Source organism: Hakea prostrata, chromosome 8 (genome assembly GCF_041222555.1).
Source record: "Hakea prostrata isolate BN-2017 chromosome 8, UWA_Hpros_2, whole genome shotgun sequence".
Taxonomy (NCBI): domain Eukaryota; kingdom Viridiplantae; phylum Streptophyta; class Magnoliopsida; order Proteales; family Proteaceae; genus Hakea; species Hakea prostrata.
Window position 1 is genome coordinate 41,025,799 of NC_142607.1, and position 18,906 is coordinate 41,044,704.

Sequence of the window (18,906 nt, forward strand, 5' to 3'; positions counted from 1 at the left end):
AATATTCTTTATCTTCTCTCTCTCTTTCTCTCTACATCTTTTTGATTCGGAGATCACTGAACGGTGTTACTGCCACATAAAATCCAACTTCTACTGCAAAGGTTTTTTAGTTTCTGATTTCGGATTGCATACGAATCCAATTCGATGAAATGCGATTCTTTTTCCACTCTAACGGAGCTCCACTCTTCCTCACCAAGCTAGGTCAGAACTAAAGATTTTTCTCCTAACTCTTGCAAATCGACTCCAATCACCATTTCTGGTTGAAGGTACGAACTCTTATCGCACTCTGCCCGCCGCCATTACAACTGAAACCCTAGCCTGCTACTCTCGGTTTTGTAAGTATGAAGTATTGCTTCTCGTTTGACCTCTCCCTCTGCCCACTGATGTTGCAAATCTCAGGCCCCTATCAGTTGTAACTTTTCTCTCTTATAACAGTTGTATAGAGCTAGCCTGCAAGTGTTTAAAACTAGATACATTAATTGATGTTATTTTATTTATTTATTTATTTTTTCGAAAGGATATCCTTTTAGTTATAGCTCTCAAATCTTCCATTCAATATTTTCATGAACATTTACATGAATGCTCTTTCCAGTGTTGCATATTTTGGACTTCCTACATTATTGAACAGTTGTTCATAATTCATTAATCTTTCCATGTACCAAATGAGTTTCTTTTGTTTGTTATTCCAGTTTGCAAGTGCTACAGTATGAACAAATAAAACAAAATAATTAGTTGTATGCCGTTCCCTCACTAAATTAGATGTGGGCCAAAAACCCATTGGACAACTAGTGATTAATTTGTAGACCCATCTTCACTTTGAACTTATAATGTGTGTGGTATTTCAGGTTTAGAACATCATGGAAGAAGAGGAAAACCCTAATACAAGCACATCTCTTGCAGATCCCTCAACAACAGAGGTAGTTGTTAATGATCCGACTTCAAGTCCAGCCACTAATCCGCCTTCTGTTCCACCTCCAATTACCACTGCTCCTCCGGTTGCTGTTGCAACACCCGTACCTCTTCCCCAATCTGTAGTTATCCCACCACCAATACCACCACCAATACTGCCACCAATCGCACCACCAATTGTGCCACCCATAGCTCCAATACCCTCAATACCTCCTCCAATTCCCCGCCCTTTGGCACCACTTCCTGTTCGCCCACCAGTCATCCGACCCCGCTGTCCCACAAAATACTGAAGCAAATGGATCTGATTCGGATTCAGACCATGAAACTGCTCATGGTTCATCTGCTGATTATGAGATATCAGAAGAGAGCAAACAGATTCGAGAAAGGCAAGAAAAAGCAATGCAGGAACTTCTGATGAAGCGGCGTGCTTATGCTCTTGCTGTGCCCACTAATGACTCAGCCGTCCGTGCTCGTCTCCGTCGGCTTGGTGAGCCAATTACATATTTTGGAGAAAGAGAGATGGAAAGGAGGGAGAGATTACGGATGATTATGGTGAAGCTTGAGACTGAAGGACAGTTGGAGAAGCTGTTGAAAGCTCATGAGGATGAGGAGGCTGCTACAACCGCAGCGGGTGAGGGTGAAACTGAGGGGCCTCAAGAGTACCCATTTTTTACTGAAGGGTCGAAGGAACTTTTAGATGCTCGAGTCTATATTGCTAGGTATTCAATTGTGAAGGCTGCCTTGCGACTTGAACGTGAAAGGAGGAGAAGGAATGATCCAGATGAAGATATTGATGCAGAGATGGATTCAGTTCTGAAACAGGCAGGTACCTTGGCCCTTGATTGCAGTGAAATTGGTGATGATAGGCCACTTTCAGGCTGTTCATTTTCACGAGATGGAAAGCTACTTGCAACCTGGTATTCTTACTTTTCCTTGCTTTCATTCAGTTCATTTGATTTGTGCATTTAAATTTATTCTCCATTCTTTAGGAGTCAACTGTTCAAATCATTGTTACTGTGGAGTGACTGGCTAGTTGCTTCCTTCAAAAATAAAAGCTGCAATCTGGAAAGATAAAATTGATGAGATGATTAGAATTGGCCAGAGTGATCTTAGGTCTTCAAAATTCTATCATAAGTTTGTGTGTTTATACTTTGTACGCTGTGAAGTACAAACCTGCATTGGATTATCATTATCCAAAGACACAAACTAAGATCTGAATCCCCTCTTCCCTTGGGCGATTGTTATGTTGAGAATTCCTCATTATAATTCCTTAAAATGATTCATTTTTTGGGGCGTAATATGACATTTGAAGTTTCATACTGTTGACTTTGTGATTTGGAGCTGTGTAGACTTAAAAACTACTATTGGCTTGCTTTCAAATTATAGAATTTTGTAAATTCACTGCATTTTTATCTGAATACAGGGTTTTGTAAATGTAGTTTATTAAGTACTCGACCAATGTGCCAAAGCTCCCAAACTGATGGAATGAGTAGGGTCAAGCCTTTTAACATATCTAATGCTAGGTTGGCCAGATATAGTGCCCATGCACCAAAGTGGGCCCCATTAGGCACATGATATACTACATGCTTTTGCAGTCGTCATCCTCGACAACTCTCATTCTGGTGGAAGCTAGCCCTTGTCAAACGGTTGCACTTTGCTCCCTCAATTTTCTTCCTTTTTTTTGGGTTGTTTGGGGGTGGGGGGAGCTGGTAGCCCTTTCTTGGGTGCTTTCAGTCTATTCCAAATAGCCCTTCTCCTAAGTAGCCCTTTTCGGGATCCGAACCCTTGATGTGGTGCCAGCTTTGATACCTCCGAAACTAATAGAATGAGTTGAGTCAAGCCCTTTAACCTATCCCATACTAGGCTGGCTCAATCTAGCACACATACACTATAGTGGGCCTCATTGGGCACGTAACATACAGATTCTTAAATAGCTTTGACTGGGCTTTGAGGCCTTTTAAGGATGTGATGTTACTGGCAATGTAACCCAGGGTTTGGGCCAGTCCTCAGAATTCCCTTTTGGAGAATCAGCAGTGCATTAGGGTTTTTACATTGCTGTTTTGGGTCAATTCCCAAACAATTCTTACTAGACAGCAGCTGTATATGCTCAATTATGACCTGCGGCTTAGGGATTTTCATTCCTAAACTGCCGCTGGAACTTCCAGGGTTTATGGGACTGTTAGGGTTGAAAAGGTAGGGTAACAAGGTTCAGCCAGGCTGTTTCTAGGACTTATAAGTAGGAGAATTAAATCTGATTCTGTGAATTACAGTTTCACAGTTGATTCTCAAAGTCTAGGGTTTGGATTGTAGGATTTCTTCAAGTCTTAGGGTTTGTAGGGGTTATTAGGGTTAGAGGAAGTGATGAATTGAATGATTGCGGCCAGGGGTTTATGATGAGGAATTTAGACTGAAACTGAATCTGTAATTCTTTTTCTAAGAGTCAGATTCAGTCCTAGGATTAGGTTTCTGATGGAGGCTAAGGGGGAGTGTGATTCTAGGGTTTAGAAGCTAGGGTTGGGGCTGGTGCTTAGGTTGAAGGTTGGTTAGGGTGGGATGGAGGTGTATCCAAGAGGGAATGGGATTTGGAGGGGGAAACTAGGGGTCACAGGATTTTGGGTGGGGCTGCCTCATATGGTGCCGCAAGCTGGAAGGGGAAGAAAGGAGAGATGGAAGAGGATAGGAGTGGGGGAATGGGTGTTTACTTGCCTGGAGAAGAGAAACCTTAAACAGTTTGCTGAAATTCTTAAGATCCAAGCTGCCGTAGGTGAGTGAAAAAGAAAGAGAATCTGGAAACTGCAGGAAATCGCAAACACTAAGGCCGTGGGTTTCCTTCAACGACTTCCAATGTCTTTAACTTTGTTTTCATTCAATTATTCATACAACTGATTTGTTACATTGGGGGGGGGGTATTGTAACCCAAATTCTAGGGTTTTGAGATATTGAAATTAAATCCCTAAATTTAGGGTTACTCTAGGATCCTTTCCTTTTGAACCAGCAAATAAAGAACCAGTATGGGAAGGTTTAGCGAAAATTAGGGTTTAACAATCAATAAGATGGGATAGATTTTGGGTTGATTTAGGGTATTGGGGGAAAACATGGGGAAAGTTTGCTTAACAAAATCTAAATGGGGTGGGTTAATTGAGAAAGGAAGGGATTTTGGAAAGTTAGGGTTTAAAGTTTTAAAAATATCAATATTGGGATGGGTTTAGGGAAGAATTATGGCTTTGGGTTTTCCAAACTTACCCTGGGATGGAAAGTTCAGGATTTTGGGTGCCCCTTAGGGTGCGTTTGTTTGCAAAGGTGGGGTGGGAAAAAAAAAACATGTGGGCCCCATGTGTAATGGGGCGAGGGAGAAGGAAAGGAAAGGAAAGGAAAGGAAAGGAAAGGGTTTTGTGGAAAAGTGATAGTGGTGGGTTCCACTTTTTACTTTTTCAAACTTTTCCACAAAATCCCACCAAATTTTTGGGGTTTTAAAAAGCCTTGGGGTGGGAAAGTTGGGTTGCCACCTCACCGGACAAGTTTCCTTGATTCAAGGAAGCTTGTCTCTCACTTTCCCACCCCAAGCAACCAAACAATATACAATTTTAGGAAAAGTAGAAAAAAGTTGCTTTTTTTCAAGAATTTTCCCACCCCACCTTTATTCCAGCAAACAAACGCAGCCTTAGGGTTTAACCATTCAATACAGGATGATGGGATGGGGAAAGATATGGTTTGGGATATCCGGACTTACCCTATGTGGGAATGGGAAGTGGGCGGTTGGATCTTGGGAGGGTTTAGAGATGATCGGCTGAAAGTATGGGAGTGTTTTGAGGTTCTTGGCTGATCTGAAATGAGTTCTTGGATTCTTGAATGGATCTTGGGCCCTTTTGTTTCCTTCTTGATCTTTCTCTCTTCTCTTTTCTTCTTTCTTTCTTTTCCTTTTTCTTTTCTTTCATCTTTCTTCTTTAATGCTGCAGCAAGATCAAGAAAGAGGGGAAAGAAGGTGGAAGGGAGAGAAGGGTCTGGGGAGGGGTTGCTGCAAGGTTGAGGAGGGGTGTGGAAGGGTGAGACTGAGGGGGAAGGGTAGGGACTTGCTGCCGCAAGGTTCAGAGAAGGGGGAGGGGTGTCTGCGATGAGTAGGGAAGGGGATTTGGGGTTGGGAGGGGGACTGTGGTGTACTTACTGGTTTAGGAAGATCTGAATTCTGAAGGATTCATGTAGTTGACCACATTTAGTTGGGAAAAGGCTTCTTCTTGTTGTTGTTGTTGTAGAAAAGAAGATTGTAATGGTTGAGTTGGATTGTCTGAAACCTACATGCTCTCTTTGCCATTTCCCTTTGTTTCATTTGAATTTCATTAATTTGCTCTAGATGGTTATGGTGTTTTTCATTTTCTCTTCGTGAGGTACAGGCCCATTCATTTTCAAGGTTGAATTGGTTGTGCTGACCAGGTGATTAAAAACCCTGCACAACCCACTGCTGTAATGGGCCCAAGCCGCCCAAGTACTAATAATACCAACATGTTAGACCTATAAATAGGTTCATAACTAGATAAAACAATCAAGCATGGAGAAATGTTTCTGATTCCAAAGTTAAATTATGGATTTGAGCTCAGAATTCTAAACAAAGTAAAACATTGAGTCCAGATCTAAACATCCAGTTAGGAAATCAAATTGTGGAACTGAATTGGATGGAAGAACTAAAGGAAAATTTAAGGTGCAAAGAGAGGAAATCAATTTGTAATATTTGTTTGATGAGAGGATATTGGAGGAAAAGATAGAAGAAGAAGGAAAAAATAGATAAATAAATAAGAAAGGAAATTACATTTGGTATCTTTTATTTTACATGTAGCCCCCTGTTGTTTGGAAACTTACATGGACCTCGCCCTTTCCATTAAACTAAAAGTTAGTTGAAGCTCATTCTTAAATGGCTATATTACCTGTCACTAGTGTAGTTTTGCCTTTGCCATACAGAACCGAACCCATCTCCTCGACTTCCATCTCATCTCTGAATGGCCGGCTGGATTTGAGAGCCAGAATAACAATTTGCCACAACAGCAACCCCATTCACCATCATGTAAAGCAAAGATCATCTCATGAAGCTTTTTTGAAGGGAATGGAGAGGAGCCCATCTTTGTTGAGCAAGACTGCAAGTGAAAAAACCCAACAAAAAAAGTTCCTATGAAGTCAATTTTGAGCATCCACACCAATCTGACTGTAACTTGTAAGGACAATGAGATCCTGAGAAGCACTAGATCCATTTTTGAAGTCCTGAGGGAAGTGGAAGCTAAAGAAGAGAAAGGCATGAAACCTCTTTCAGAATTGGCTACTGCCTGTGGCATGAAACATCTGTACCTGCAGGGTGTCTTGAGTATGGAATGCAATCCTGTATTGATGGGCAATTAAGAAATGGGAAACTCAGAAAATTTTCAATGATTCTGACTTCGGGAGCACATCCTTATCTTTCTCCAGTTGTTTTCCTCCCTTCTGTCCTTGTAAAATTAACCCTTAGATCCTCAAATCTGTGGGTAGTTGTTCAATCTTTTACATGACATAATCACAATAGCTCACTTGTTCTCTTCATTTGACTGTCCATAATATCCCCTTCATAAGCTCTCCTTTTACTGAGTGTAACCACTGGGAAAGAATTGAGCAGGAACAAAGTGGAAGAGAAGTTACTAGTGTTGAAGCTAAGAGCCTAAGAGCAGCCAATGTAGTGCGGCTGCAAACTTTTTCTTGGATATTTCCATTCACAATTTACTCCTGGCCAAAATCCAGTGCCTGCAGATTTATGGGATCTCCTGATTCCTTTGGATTGTGCTGGACAAAGGATTATTGAGGAAGATCGATTGGGTAAGTTTTGAGTATGAACCCAACTGGGAAGGAACGGACTTGGGTGAAAAACTTTGAGGATAAATTGAGAGCCAGAGGTTGAAGTGTTTACCTGAAATAGAGAGATCTTGCCTTGGAGTTCTTTTGTAAGCAGAGAGATATAAATGACATTGTTAGATGCAACACATACTTTGAAAGAAGAAAGAGGAAGCAAATGGCTGTGGGCAGAGCTACAGGAGAAAAAATAAGACATGAGAAAGAAAAGTAAAATGTCATTGACATTTCAAAACTTCAAAACTAACACCTTGTTAACAGTGTCAGCGTGTAGCCTCAAGTGAATGAGGCCCCAGTTCTTCCGGGATCTGGTCAAAACCAACCTTAGCTTGAGATTAAAATTAGGGTTTCAAGGGTTTCAGCCAGATTAGGTTTGATTCATAAGATTAGGACCTCTGTTTCTGAATATTTCAGGTACCTGAAAGCTGGACTGTTTCTCTTTGATTGCTGAGATTAGGGTTAGGTCATAAGGCCCACGGATTAGGGTTTGTTAGGGTTCTGGAAGGAAAAACTTGGTAGTTATGGAACTACGGTTTAAGGTAGGGTTTTGGGAATTTAGGGTAGCAAAGGAACTAGATTTTAGGATGGGTTTGGGAATTTTGGGCAGCAAAGGAACTACGGTTTATGAAGAAAAGAAGATAGGGTTTATGGAGAAAAGAAGAAGAGCTGAAAGGGGTAGGGTTTGCAAAACAAAAAATTAAGAGTGGAAGGGGAATGAAATAAGTGCTGACTTGTTACTTGTAACTCAAGTCTGGTAGGCTGTGATGGAGATGGAATAGTGAAGTTAGGCTGCAAGCATTCTGAAGGTGAATCCATCAAATAGAAAACCTTAGATTGCTTACTTGATCAGATGGAGGTCCCTTACTATTGATGAGAAGCTCTGCTAACACCTTGCTTTTAAGCAGCACACCCTTTATTAATTGTATTCTCAAATATATTCTCCTTACATAGTTACATGGCCAGGCTTCAGTTGCTGCCTTAACTAACAAGCCCTAGTGAAATTAGGACTTAGAAACTGATTTTCCTAGTTGTACTCAACAGACTAATCCAAATTCAAATAGGACTCTTATAACTAAACTTAAAAGGCCAACCCAACCCTTGAAAGAAATCAAACATTACAAAAAAAAAAAAAAAACAAAAAAACTATTCCCCCCCTATACCTTTAGTTGGAAAAATTTATAAAATTAAAAAAAAAAAAAAAAAAAAAAAAAATTTCTTCTCCCTAAAAAAAAAAAAAAAAAAACACCCACCACCACAACCCCCCAAAGTCCCAACACCCATATCTATCAATCCTAAGTTGATTTCAAAGGGAACTAGGAAGTCGGCCAATTTGGCGCTGGACCTGCATCAATCAGATTTCATGGGTATGGATGCAAACTTCCAAACACCGGGTTACATGTAAAATATACTGAGTCTTAGAGTGGTGCATGTAATTTGCTTGAATAAATAACATAGAAACGGGGGACACAATATTGCAAACTTATAGTATGCTGCTTTGAGATGTCAGTAAATATGAGAGAGATTAGTATATTAGAAAGAGAAAGAAAAGAAACTCAGAAAAATGATGGAAAAGATGAATTCCAGTTAAGAGAGAAAATGAATAAAATGCTTGTGGGTGGGGGAGAGCACTATATGTGCCTCGGGGGGGGGGGGGGGGGGGGAAGGATTAGGTCATAGTCATAGTCTTCAAACTTCCAGCTGCTGCTGGTATGGTCATTGGCAAGACAATGAACTGAACCAAGCTATTTCATTATCCAAAACCGAACAGCAGGATGGGGTATTACAGCTGTATGTATAGATATAAAGCGAGGCACATTTATCATGATCTATTATAACATTAGTATTTAATGGGACTTGTATTCAAACTAGACAGCTGACACTATTTTCTAAGGCATGGAAATCTAGCCAAACTTGGACACGTAAAACAACTTACTAACTAGGCTGCTGACTGAGCTTTGGAATGTGTAAAGCAGTAAACTTTTCAGTTTACCATATCAGCCTATATTTAGACATTCTGTTTTGGCCTTTTACGAATAAATCCACCAGATGGATGAGCCCAGTGGCCTCTACCCAACCCCAACTCATGCATGTCAATCAGGGTCCATTCTTCACTTAGTTTGCACCAGGTTGGAAAATCCATCAGTGTTGTAAAGCATTGTTTGTGTATATCATAATACCTAACTTTGTTAGAGAAGATTATGGTTCATGTAAACCTTGATTTGACTTTTCTGTATGTGGGATTATGACGGCGCAACCAATCACAAAAAAACAACAATCTAGCTAAGACGGGGCAACATGGGAACTAAAGGCTAAGTACAAGATTGAATTTAACAAAACTAAATTAAACTAAATCATTAACTAATGAAACGCGCTGTGAATATGTGAAGATCTTGGGATCGAATCCCCAATGCTCCTAATCGAATAACTACACCAAAGTAAATAGGGATGGCTCTAGATATGCCCTATCCGCAAGACCGGGGGGAAGCGACGCAGGCGAGATAGAACACGGCCAAACCAAACACAACAACAGAAGAGATAGAACAATCAAATAAGAAAAAACATGGTTCATCTACACCCAAAGCAAAGGAACAGCACCAATTACAAAGCATAAGAAAAATAAAGAGAAACAAGGGCCCCAGAACGAGAGAGAGAGCGGCCCGGGGCTAGCTCCCCACACAAGAATCCCCTCCGTGACCTATTCTCGAATTGGAAAACCACGGAAAGGAGATATTCAACGCCAAGATCTGAACCACCACAGGGAGCCCAACGAGGGGCGTTATCCGATTTCAGATATCCAATTGCCTTAGACCCCACCGCCAATTGGCAGATCTCACTTTCAGATTTCTTAGGCAGCAAGATTGAAGCCAGATTTAAACACCAATATCTAATTATTTGCCAACTACCCATCTCATATCCAAAATCACCTATTCCGAAAAATACACAAAAATACTCAATTAGCTCTCTTTAATTAAATAAGTATGGGGAATTAAATTAAATAAATAATGGTAAATGAATGCTTATCAGATTACTGATAATCAAAATAACTTTTGTTTATCTTTAGCAAGAGAAAAAGAGTTATGGCTAATGGCATGGTATGATTCTGGGTGCTTCCACCATGTTGTATATTCCTCTGTATTTTCTTCTGTTTTGCTGATCCGTTGTAACCCCCATGGTCAACGACCCACACGTTTTTGTTGCGACAAAATCATTGTTTATTTAAAATTTGTCAAACCAGAGTTCCTTGTGATAAATGGCATTAACAGAAACAGACCTGGTTCGTACTTTTATTGTTACCTTAGAGGTAGTTCCCAACATTCACCAATCAAAGTATGCTCTTAGATGGTTTCCCAAGGTCTACAGCATATAAGGTAATGTTTTCGTAAGATGAGCATGAGTTCTATTTACGCTTTTGCTGTTGTTTTCCAGTGCTTTGAATGGAGTTGCTAAATTGTGGGCAATGCCTCAAGTAAATAAGGTCACTGCTTTAAAGGGCCACACAGAGCGTGCAACTGATGTTGCATTTTCTCCTGTCCAAGACACCATAGCGACTGCTTCTGCTGATCGAACTGCTAGGTTATGGAATACTGAAGGTTCTGTTCTTAGAAAATTCGAGGGCCATTTGGATCGTCTTGGACGTCTTGCATTCCATCCATCTGGGAAGTACTTAGGAACAGCTAGCTTTGATAAGACTTGGAGATTGTGGGATGTTGAAACTGGTGTTGAGTTGCTTCTTCAAGAAGGTCATAGCCGAAGCGTTTACAGTATATGTTTCCACCATGATGGATCGTTAGCGTCATCGTGTGGGCTAGATTCACTTGTGCGAGTTTGGGACCTTCGTACTGGGAGAAGCATTCTTGCCTTGGAAGGCCATGTTAAGCCGGTGAGGGCATGATGTATACAAGACTATGTTGTTAGATACTAAGTTTTTCACACAAGGGATTTTCTAAATATTTGTCTTTTTTCAGGTCCTTGGGATAAGCTTTTCTCCCAATGGGTATCATTTAGCCTCTGGTGGTGAGGACAATACCTGCCGAATCTGGGATTTGAGAAAGAAGAAATCCTTGTATGTAATACCGGCCCACTCAAACCTTATCTCACAAGTAAAATTTGAGCCCCAGGAAGGATATTTTCTGGCAACTGCATCATATGATATGACTGCTAAGGTGTTCTTTCCTTCCATAATCATTTTATCTCGTTTAGAAATCCAGCATTTGGGTTTTTCATTTTGCATTTTATTTCATCTCACCATGATGGGTTTTATTTTTTCAGGTGTGGTCAGCTCGAGACTTCAAACCTGTTAAGACATTAGCTGGACATGAATCAAAAGTCTCATCATTAGACATAGTGGGAGGTGAGTTCTTCTTTTACTTTGTAATCGAGTAGTTTTTAGTACCTTTCATTGTAATGTTTTAGTTGAATGAGTTGATTTAAAAAAAAAAAAAATTATTGTGATGCACCTAAGGAACAGATTTCGGTCGAAACTTGAATTTTGACTCAAGAAAAGGCTGAAATTTTCAGGTTGTGAGCAAAACTTGTGACTTTTTCCTTGAAGTTTCAAACTTCAGTTTCGTGCCTTATATGGCCTCAAAATGCTTTGGATTCTTGCCTTCTATCTATTTCAAGCATAATAAACACAATGAAACTACTAGGTTACCAAAAAAACCATTGAAAAGTTAATATTCAAGTATATACTACCATATGAGAACATAGAATATTTTTCAAGCACAAGTCTGCCTAATACATGTCTCCCTCTTCCCTCTGCACCCAATACCAAGCACAATACATGTCTCATGATGTATGGTCCATATAGTTGTCGACGTATGCAGCTCTATATGTGGCCTCATCCACATTCCTAAGATGTCCTCATGGTGGGAAGTTCGGAATCTCTAGATAATTAACTGATTCAACTACTGATGGAGGGGGTGGTGGTGGCTATGGTATAGAGAGAGTGTGGAAGATTTGCTCAACAAATGAAGAAGCACCTTGGGCGTTGGTAGGGACAACATAAGCTCCATGTCCATGATCATAATAAGGTCCTAGTGGCTGACTCTGATGTCAGAGAGTGGGAAGGACACAATAAGCTCCATAACCATAAGGTTTCATTGGTGGCTGACTCTAAGTCTGATAGCCGGGAGGGATACAATAAGGTCCATAGGTTGACTCAAAAGTAGAACCAACACTTTCCATAGCAGTATCATATGACTGGGACCTCGCGAGTCTATGCCATTCGGATCCTCTAAAGGTGGAGCCTCTGAAATCATCTATGCTCATTAACAAGGAATAAATTTCAGTGGAAACTAAGATTTCGACCCAAGAGAAGGGGGAATTTTTTAGTTTCGATCGAAATTTTGGACGAAACATTGGACTTTTTTCTGAAGTTTCGAACCTATGTTTCGGGCCTTCTACGACCTTCAAATGGTTTGGATTCTTGTTTTCCACCTATTTTAAGCATAATAAACACAATGGAATTTCTATTTTACCAAGATAACCACTAAAAAGTTAACATTCAAGTATATATACTCTCATATGACTAGGACCTAGATACCAACTGTATTACATAGTTACATAATATAGAATTACATATACATAGCATGGTAATGGTGAGAAATTGTAAGGATAAATAAGTATATATGCAAGGTGGAAATAGGAGGAAATTCCGTAGGTGGGTGGAAGAAATTGTAAATAAATGGAAGTGTTTTAAGTAATGGCTGAATAAAAAAATGTGTAAGTCTATTAATAATGGCAAAAGTGTAAAAAAGTGAAAGTATTTAATAATTGCAAAATTGTGAATAGGTGTAAATCTATCAATGGATGGCAAACTTGTAATGGGTTAAAACACCAGATTCTAACATATGGGAGAGGGAGTAAAGTTGGAAAATACATATGGGAGTGAGAGTAAAATTGGAAAATAAAAAAGAACAAACAAATAAAGGAAATAGGATAGAAGGGAGGGGCAGTTTGAGAAAGATGGAAACTAGATGAAATAATAGAACAAAGAGTCGTGGGTTCAGGAGTTTGTTTACCAATGGGAGTCGAGATTCAAACCGAAGGGGGAAGGCTGCAATAGTCTGACGGCTGATAGACTGCAGTGATGGTTGGGGCTTCTAGATTCAGGTATGTCTCCTTTCTCCACTCAATTCTTCTTCTTCTTCTCTCTTATTCTGTCTCTCAATTATCTCTTCTGTATTTTTTTTTCTTCTCCTGCTTCTGCTTCTGCTTCTGCTCCTCTCTCTCAATCTCAAATCTCTCGTCTCTGCTTCTTCTTTCTCTGTGATTTCTTTTTCTGCTTATGTGCTTCTAGTTTCTCCTCCTCTTCTCTTTTCTGAGTGCTGCCAAAACACAAGTCTTTTTTTCTTTTTTTTTGCACAATTAAGGTGAAATGAGGATGAAAGCAAGAAAAACTGATTTTTTTTTTCTTTTCGAAATCTAGCAAAATCTGGAGAGCCAAAACTAGCAAAAGGTCGAAATTCTGGAGTTTCAACATTTGATTTTATAACCTGCACATGTGTTGTTTCGGCCAAAACTTAGGTTACCGAAATTTTGGTGCATTTAGGTTGAAACATTGGACTTTAGGGAAATAAATGTAATTTCGTCTTGTTTTCTAATTTTTCGGATATTTCGACTAAAATTTATACCATGCTCATCGATCTCATAGAGCCCAACAAACTCTCTGTGTTAGTTGGACGATCAGACCCATATGATGGCATGTCCTTCATGCCATATCTGTGTTGTTGCCCCTTCCCCTTCCTCGAATATGTTGACGAAACATTGCAGCCTTGAGATGTAGCTCCACCATGGTTTGAATCTTGTGTCGCATGCGTGAAGTGACTCTCACCGTGTATCTTGGTGGTCGTCCTCCCCATCCCTCACTCTCTCATATTGGTGGTGGTGGTGGTGATCTGTCCTTAGGATCAGCGGAATTTTGATCATGAGGTCCAATATCCTCAATATCCCTTCCATCATCATCATCATCGTCATCGTTGTCGTCAGGGGATGCCAAAAATTGCATCATCCTCAGTGTTGGACCAAATAATCAAATCTTCACTCTGGGTGGATGCACTAGGGTGTGGCACGAAGGGATAGGCGGGTGTTGCATGTGCACTCCCCTTCTGGGCCAGGAAGTCATCCACATTAGCCCCCATTTTCTTTGCAATATGTCTATTGGGACAACCTCCTCCCTCCTCATCCAGGAAGGGTTCTCCATTGTCCCTAATCCACTCAACTATTGGGTTTTATCATCATCATCCATCCCAACTGTGTTAGCCAACTCGATCATATTACTCTCTGTCCATCCCCTGTCTAATGTGATCCTTCCTTAGTCTCATATTATAATGTACACAAACAAGGTCCTCTAGACACTTCAGACCCAATCGGTTGTGCCTCTTTGAGTGGACAAGGTTGAAGGTGCTCCAATTTCGCTCACAACTAGTGGCAGAACATGTCTGAGAGAGCACTTTGCATGCAATCATGCTTATGCGGGGTGTGAGTCACTATCAAATTGCAACCACCATTCAACTGCAACCAACATAGACTCGAAGTCATTTAAATACCCAAGTAATTAACTGAAAGATAGAATATAACTAATTAAATATACATTGAACTAACTTACTCCCAGGGGTGGGTTCTCGTCCTGGTATGGCCATGGACCGACTGAAACTCCTAGTGGGATCCGTAAATGCCTTCATCTAATATATAAAGTGAGAAAAAAAACTAGGTTAATGACTTAGTATAGAAGTATCAATTGTGAATATCAAATCACAATCTCACCTCCACAAGGATGATTGCTTGTTTAGATGGATCTGGTTCCAACCTCTCCACTACAGTTTGGACGGTATTTATCAAATCTTGCTTCATCCTAAGCGTGCCTTTGTGATGGTACTTGGGATTTAGATAGTATGTTGTATAACAAAAAGCAAAAATAAAAGGGAATAGTCAATAGTGTGATAAATATAATGAAAATTAAATTGATTACTAGACTTAACAACTTTCTAGCATAATGTAGTGGATGTTGTAGCTACTTCTCCCATCTCTTTTGGATGATGTCGAGGATTTTCTTGTTGCCTTGTGGGTAGATCTGAGCAACTTGCTGCTTCATCCTATCTACTATAGCCCATAAGTGTGGTAGAGTATGTCTTCTTTGTTGATCTACCATCCTCAACACATGCATCACAAGCTCAAGTATCTTCACCAACCACCCTCACATTATTTCAGAAGGTCTTATTGAGTATGGTGAGCTGTGCTTTCCTTACTCCTACGGATGAAGAACCCTCCCAGTTAAACCACTACTTTGATGCAAATATGGACCTAAGGCCAATCTTCCTACTCTCAAAGTTTTGCATTGCAATCCAATTGGTAGCAAATTTGGTTATGCCTGGCCTCAATAAGTCACATTGACACTTGTCCCTCATCATCTTTAGTGCATAGGGGTGGTTATAGATGAAGGTGCTAACTTGTCAGACTTGCTCCACGATCTTCTTCACAATCTTGACCTTCCCCATGTCCTTTAGCATTAGGTCAATGCAATGAGTAGCACATGGAATCCAAAGGAGCATATATCTGTCCAAATTAATAGTGATTTACTGAACTATCAAGTCATCAACATAAAGTCATAAAGTGTATATGTAATATGTATTTAAAAATTAAAATTAGTACTAGAAGTAGAAGCATGTTTTGATACATGGGGTTCTCCATCATCTTCAACCCAACTTTCTTGAAGTTAGAGCCATTATTAATCACAATTTAGACCACATTCTCCACTTCAACCTCCTTCACCACTTGCTTCAACAATTTGTAGATGTATTTGCATCCTTCTTCTCATTGGTTGCATCTACTGACTTGAGGTACATTGTTCTCCTATCACAATTCAACATAAAATTGATGGACTATGTAGTGGGACCAGTCCAACCAGTAGCCATCATAGTCACTCCATAATTAGTCCACATAGGATTCAATCATCAATGTACTCACTCAAGTCCTATTTATGCTTAGGCAAATACACATTATATATCTCATGTGGGGTGGGCCTCCGTATACCACTCCCAGCCCAGGCTATCTCAATATCCCTGTAGTAGGACCCTTGGGCTGTATGTGCTGTAATACTATGGTACATGGCCCATTTGGAGAAAGCCATCCCCACGTTCTCCTTCAAACTCCCCCACAAGTGCTTCAACTTCCTTTGCTTTTGCTCTGGCCTCCTAAATAGGGCTGGATCACTATGAAGAATCTTAAGATTCGGATCTGTAGCATGTGCTGATGAAGCACGGCTACGTGTTGAGGCCTATAGGATAGGAATCTCCCCCCTCACACTCTTAACTCTTCCTTATAGGGACTTGGGAGCTGCTTGTGCCTCCTATACTTGCTGACTCTATAGAGGACCCACAACCTATAGCCCTTTGCTGCCTCCTTATCTCATCAATCCTCGCCTCCTCCATACTCATTATTATCGCCTCCTTTTCTGTGCGGAATCTAAGTCAGGCTCACATGCATACTCTCCTGGCTCCTCTAGATCAAAATCCTGATCTTCTAGCTCTAGAAGGCCATCTAGGCATGCGTCCTCGAACTACTCCCTCTGTATTTTCTTTGTTTTCCTCTTTTGCTTTCCGTAGCCAAGTATAAGGCCATTGCCTTCTTGATCTCCGTGGGCACCTTTTCGCACCATGTTACATCCCTAATTCCCCCAACTAGATGCTCCTTTAATCTAGTGCTTCCACCTCCTCCTATCTGTTTCTTGCAATAATTGCGCTTACTCTTCTTTCTATGGGCCGTCAGTGGCCTCCCGTGTTGCCAAAGTATGTCTGACGTTTTCAAAGAGAGTGCTTGATACAAGAAATACACACTAAGTATCTTGAAAAACATTCCAATAAGTTCAACAAAGTTAACATACATGCTTTTATAAATAATCTCCTATATTTAAATATATAACAAAAATTAATTAATATTTTTACTATTTAATATTATTCAAACAATTAAAATTAATACTTAACAACAAAAAGCTGATTCAATTCCATCACAACTTCAATCAAGTGATGGTGCCTCACATTCATCAATTTGAAGCTCCTACATGACTGTGTACATGTTTATTTTAGGAATATACATATTTTAGAACATAATGTTTAAATACAGAAAAATAAAAATAGTAGCAATACCCAAAAATTACTTTTAACTTCACATAATCATAGATAAACACTCTAGACTAAACATACTTCAATTTGAAAGCAATCTAAAGTTGATTTGAGGCATAAACAAAACAAACATAAAAAATGGGGAACTTTGTTAACTCACCTTATTTGATTCTCAAAAATCCAACAATGGAGGAGCAAGAGTGGAGTTGGAATGCAAAGGAGTTGTTAAAATCAGCTCAAAGGAGGGTAGAAACCAAAAGAAATCGGAGAAAATGGTGGAAAAGGGTCGAAACCGCATTGGCGGAACTAGAAAAGGTTAAGCTTTATAACAACGAATGTAGCATTTCAGTTGGTTCCAAAATTTCGTATCGTCAATCAAAACTTTGTACTTTGATGGAATAAATGCAATTTGGTCTCATTTTCTGAAAATGAAGGCATTTCAACCGTTTTGGTTGAAATTTATTCCATGGATGCACCTTTCTTCAGTAGAAAGTTATGTCCGACTTACTATTCATGCTCATCATGAATTCACAAATTAGTTGTGGCCATGGCTAACTTTAGAAAACATGTTTGTTAATTCTGTGTTTCTTAGATAAGTAAAATTTTTATATTTTATCAGTCATATTGTGAATAGTATGCTGTTCTTTATTTTAGTTTTTAAATGTGTATACTTGTATTTTTAAATTGTTATCCTACATTATATGATAGCATATTACTTTGTGTGATTAATATTTGTAATATTTTCCAATTATTGTAACACATTATACTGAAATTTATCATGTGCTGTGTTTTTAGCCATATGAAAATCCTAGGAATCTACTGGGCTTTCTATTCATGAGTTTTTGTCATTGTTTCCTCCACAATCATGTAAGGATTTTGCATGATTTCCCAATTTGGTTGGGATAAGGCTTGTTTTTGTTGTAATTTACGAAACCTATTGCATAGATACTGAGAAAATGAAAAAGGTTAGCCTTATATGAACGTACATCCTCATGCATGAAGGAATACCACAACCACATGCCTTGTTAGTGGGTACCTGTGCTTTTCCTTTTCATCCATTTCTATGTCATGTGTATCGCATTGATGCCTATATTGAAAACAATATGAATTTTACAGCTGAATCTATCTCCTTTTTTTTTTTCAATTTTTGGTAACCTGGTGGCAGATGGACATATTGCGACAGTGGCGCATGATCGGACTATCAAGCTATGGTCAAGCAGAAGTGAGAGGGAAAATGATATGGATATTGATTAAGTAACCAACTGTTTCCTCCTGCCATTTTGAAAGAAACTGATGTTGACCTCTTTCAGACCCTTGGTTAAACATTCTGGTGCCATTTTCCTTTTTCGCTTTAGAAAAAAAAGAGGGAGGGGAAAAAAGAGAGAGAGAAGGGGGAGGGGGTTTCTTGGGTTTTCTGTATGGTGGGGAAAGGGTATTTTCAGGAATCCCTAGTTGTGATGTTCACTGAAAATTGTATGCTGGATTCCATGTTTTAAGGAGCAATGGAGGTTCATGCCTTGGATTCTTGACACAAGGCTGAGTTCTGAATGCTTGCTAACTTGAGGCTGTTGCCTCCTCCAATCGAGATGATGATCTGGGTACATCAAAACTCCATTTTTTCCATTTCCTTTTTCTTAAGAAAACATATATTTCTACATGCATATTTACCAGTGAACATTTTGTAGGTGGCAATTCAATGATAATTCTGCAGCTATGTTGGAAGGGGGTGTCTTAGTTCACACATAGGTTCCATCTCTATTTATGCTTCTGTTGGTTTCTGGCCGGATGAGATTTTCCACCTGAAGCAAATAAAGGCATTTATTAACCAATTCCATATAAGCCTAACCCAGAGCTTATTTCCAATAAAATAAGCTAAATAAAGTGATTGGAACCTCATCAGAAGGTATATCACTCGAAGAGAATTGATTGGACAGCCAGGATCCTTGTTGCCAACTGAAATTAGTTGGGAGGAGGATATGTTGTTAGTGTTGTAGGATATAATAGATGGTGGATA

The 18,906-nt window shown here is 39.6% G+C and overlaps 1 protein-coding gene across 1 annotated transcript; it reads left to right on the top strand.

The window, feature by feature from the left end:
• LOC149007903 (U4/U6 small nuclear ribonucleoprotein PRP4-like protein) lies at nt 1-18,260 on the top strand. The gene is given in 7 exon segments (XM_089166087.1): nt 1-266; nt 846-1,175; nt 1,177-1,826; nt 10,198-10,651; nt 10,737-10,934; nt 11,041-11,122; nt 18,058-18,260. Coding segments are annotated over 6 exon segments (1,791 nt in total). The 5' UTR covers nt 1-266; nt 846-857; the 3' UTR covers nt 18,147-18,260.
• Nucleotides 18,261-18,906: the final 646 nt, after the last annotated feature.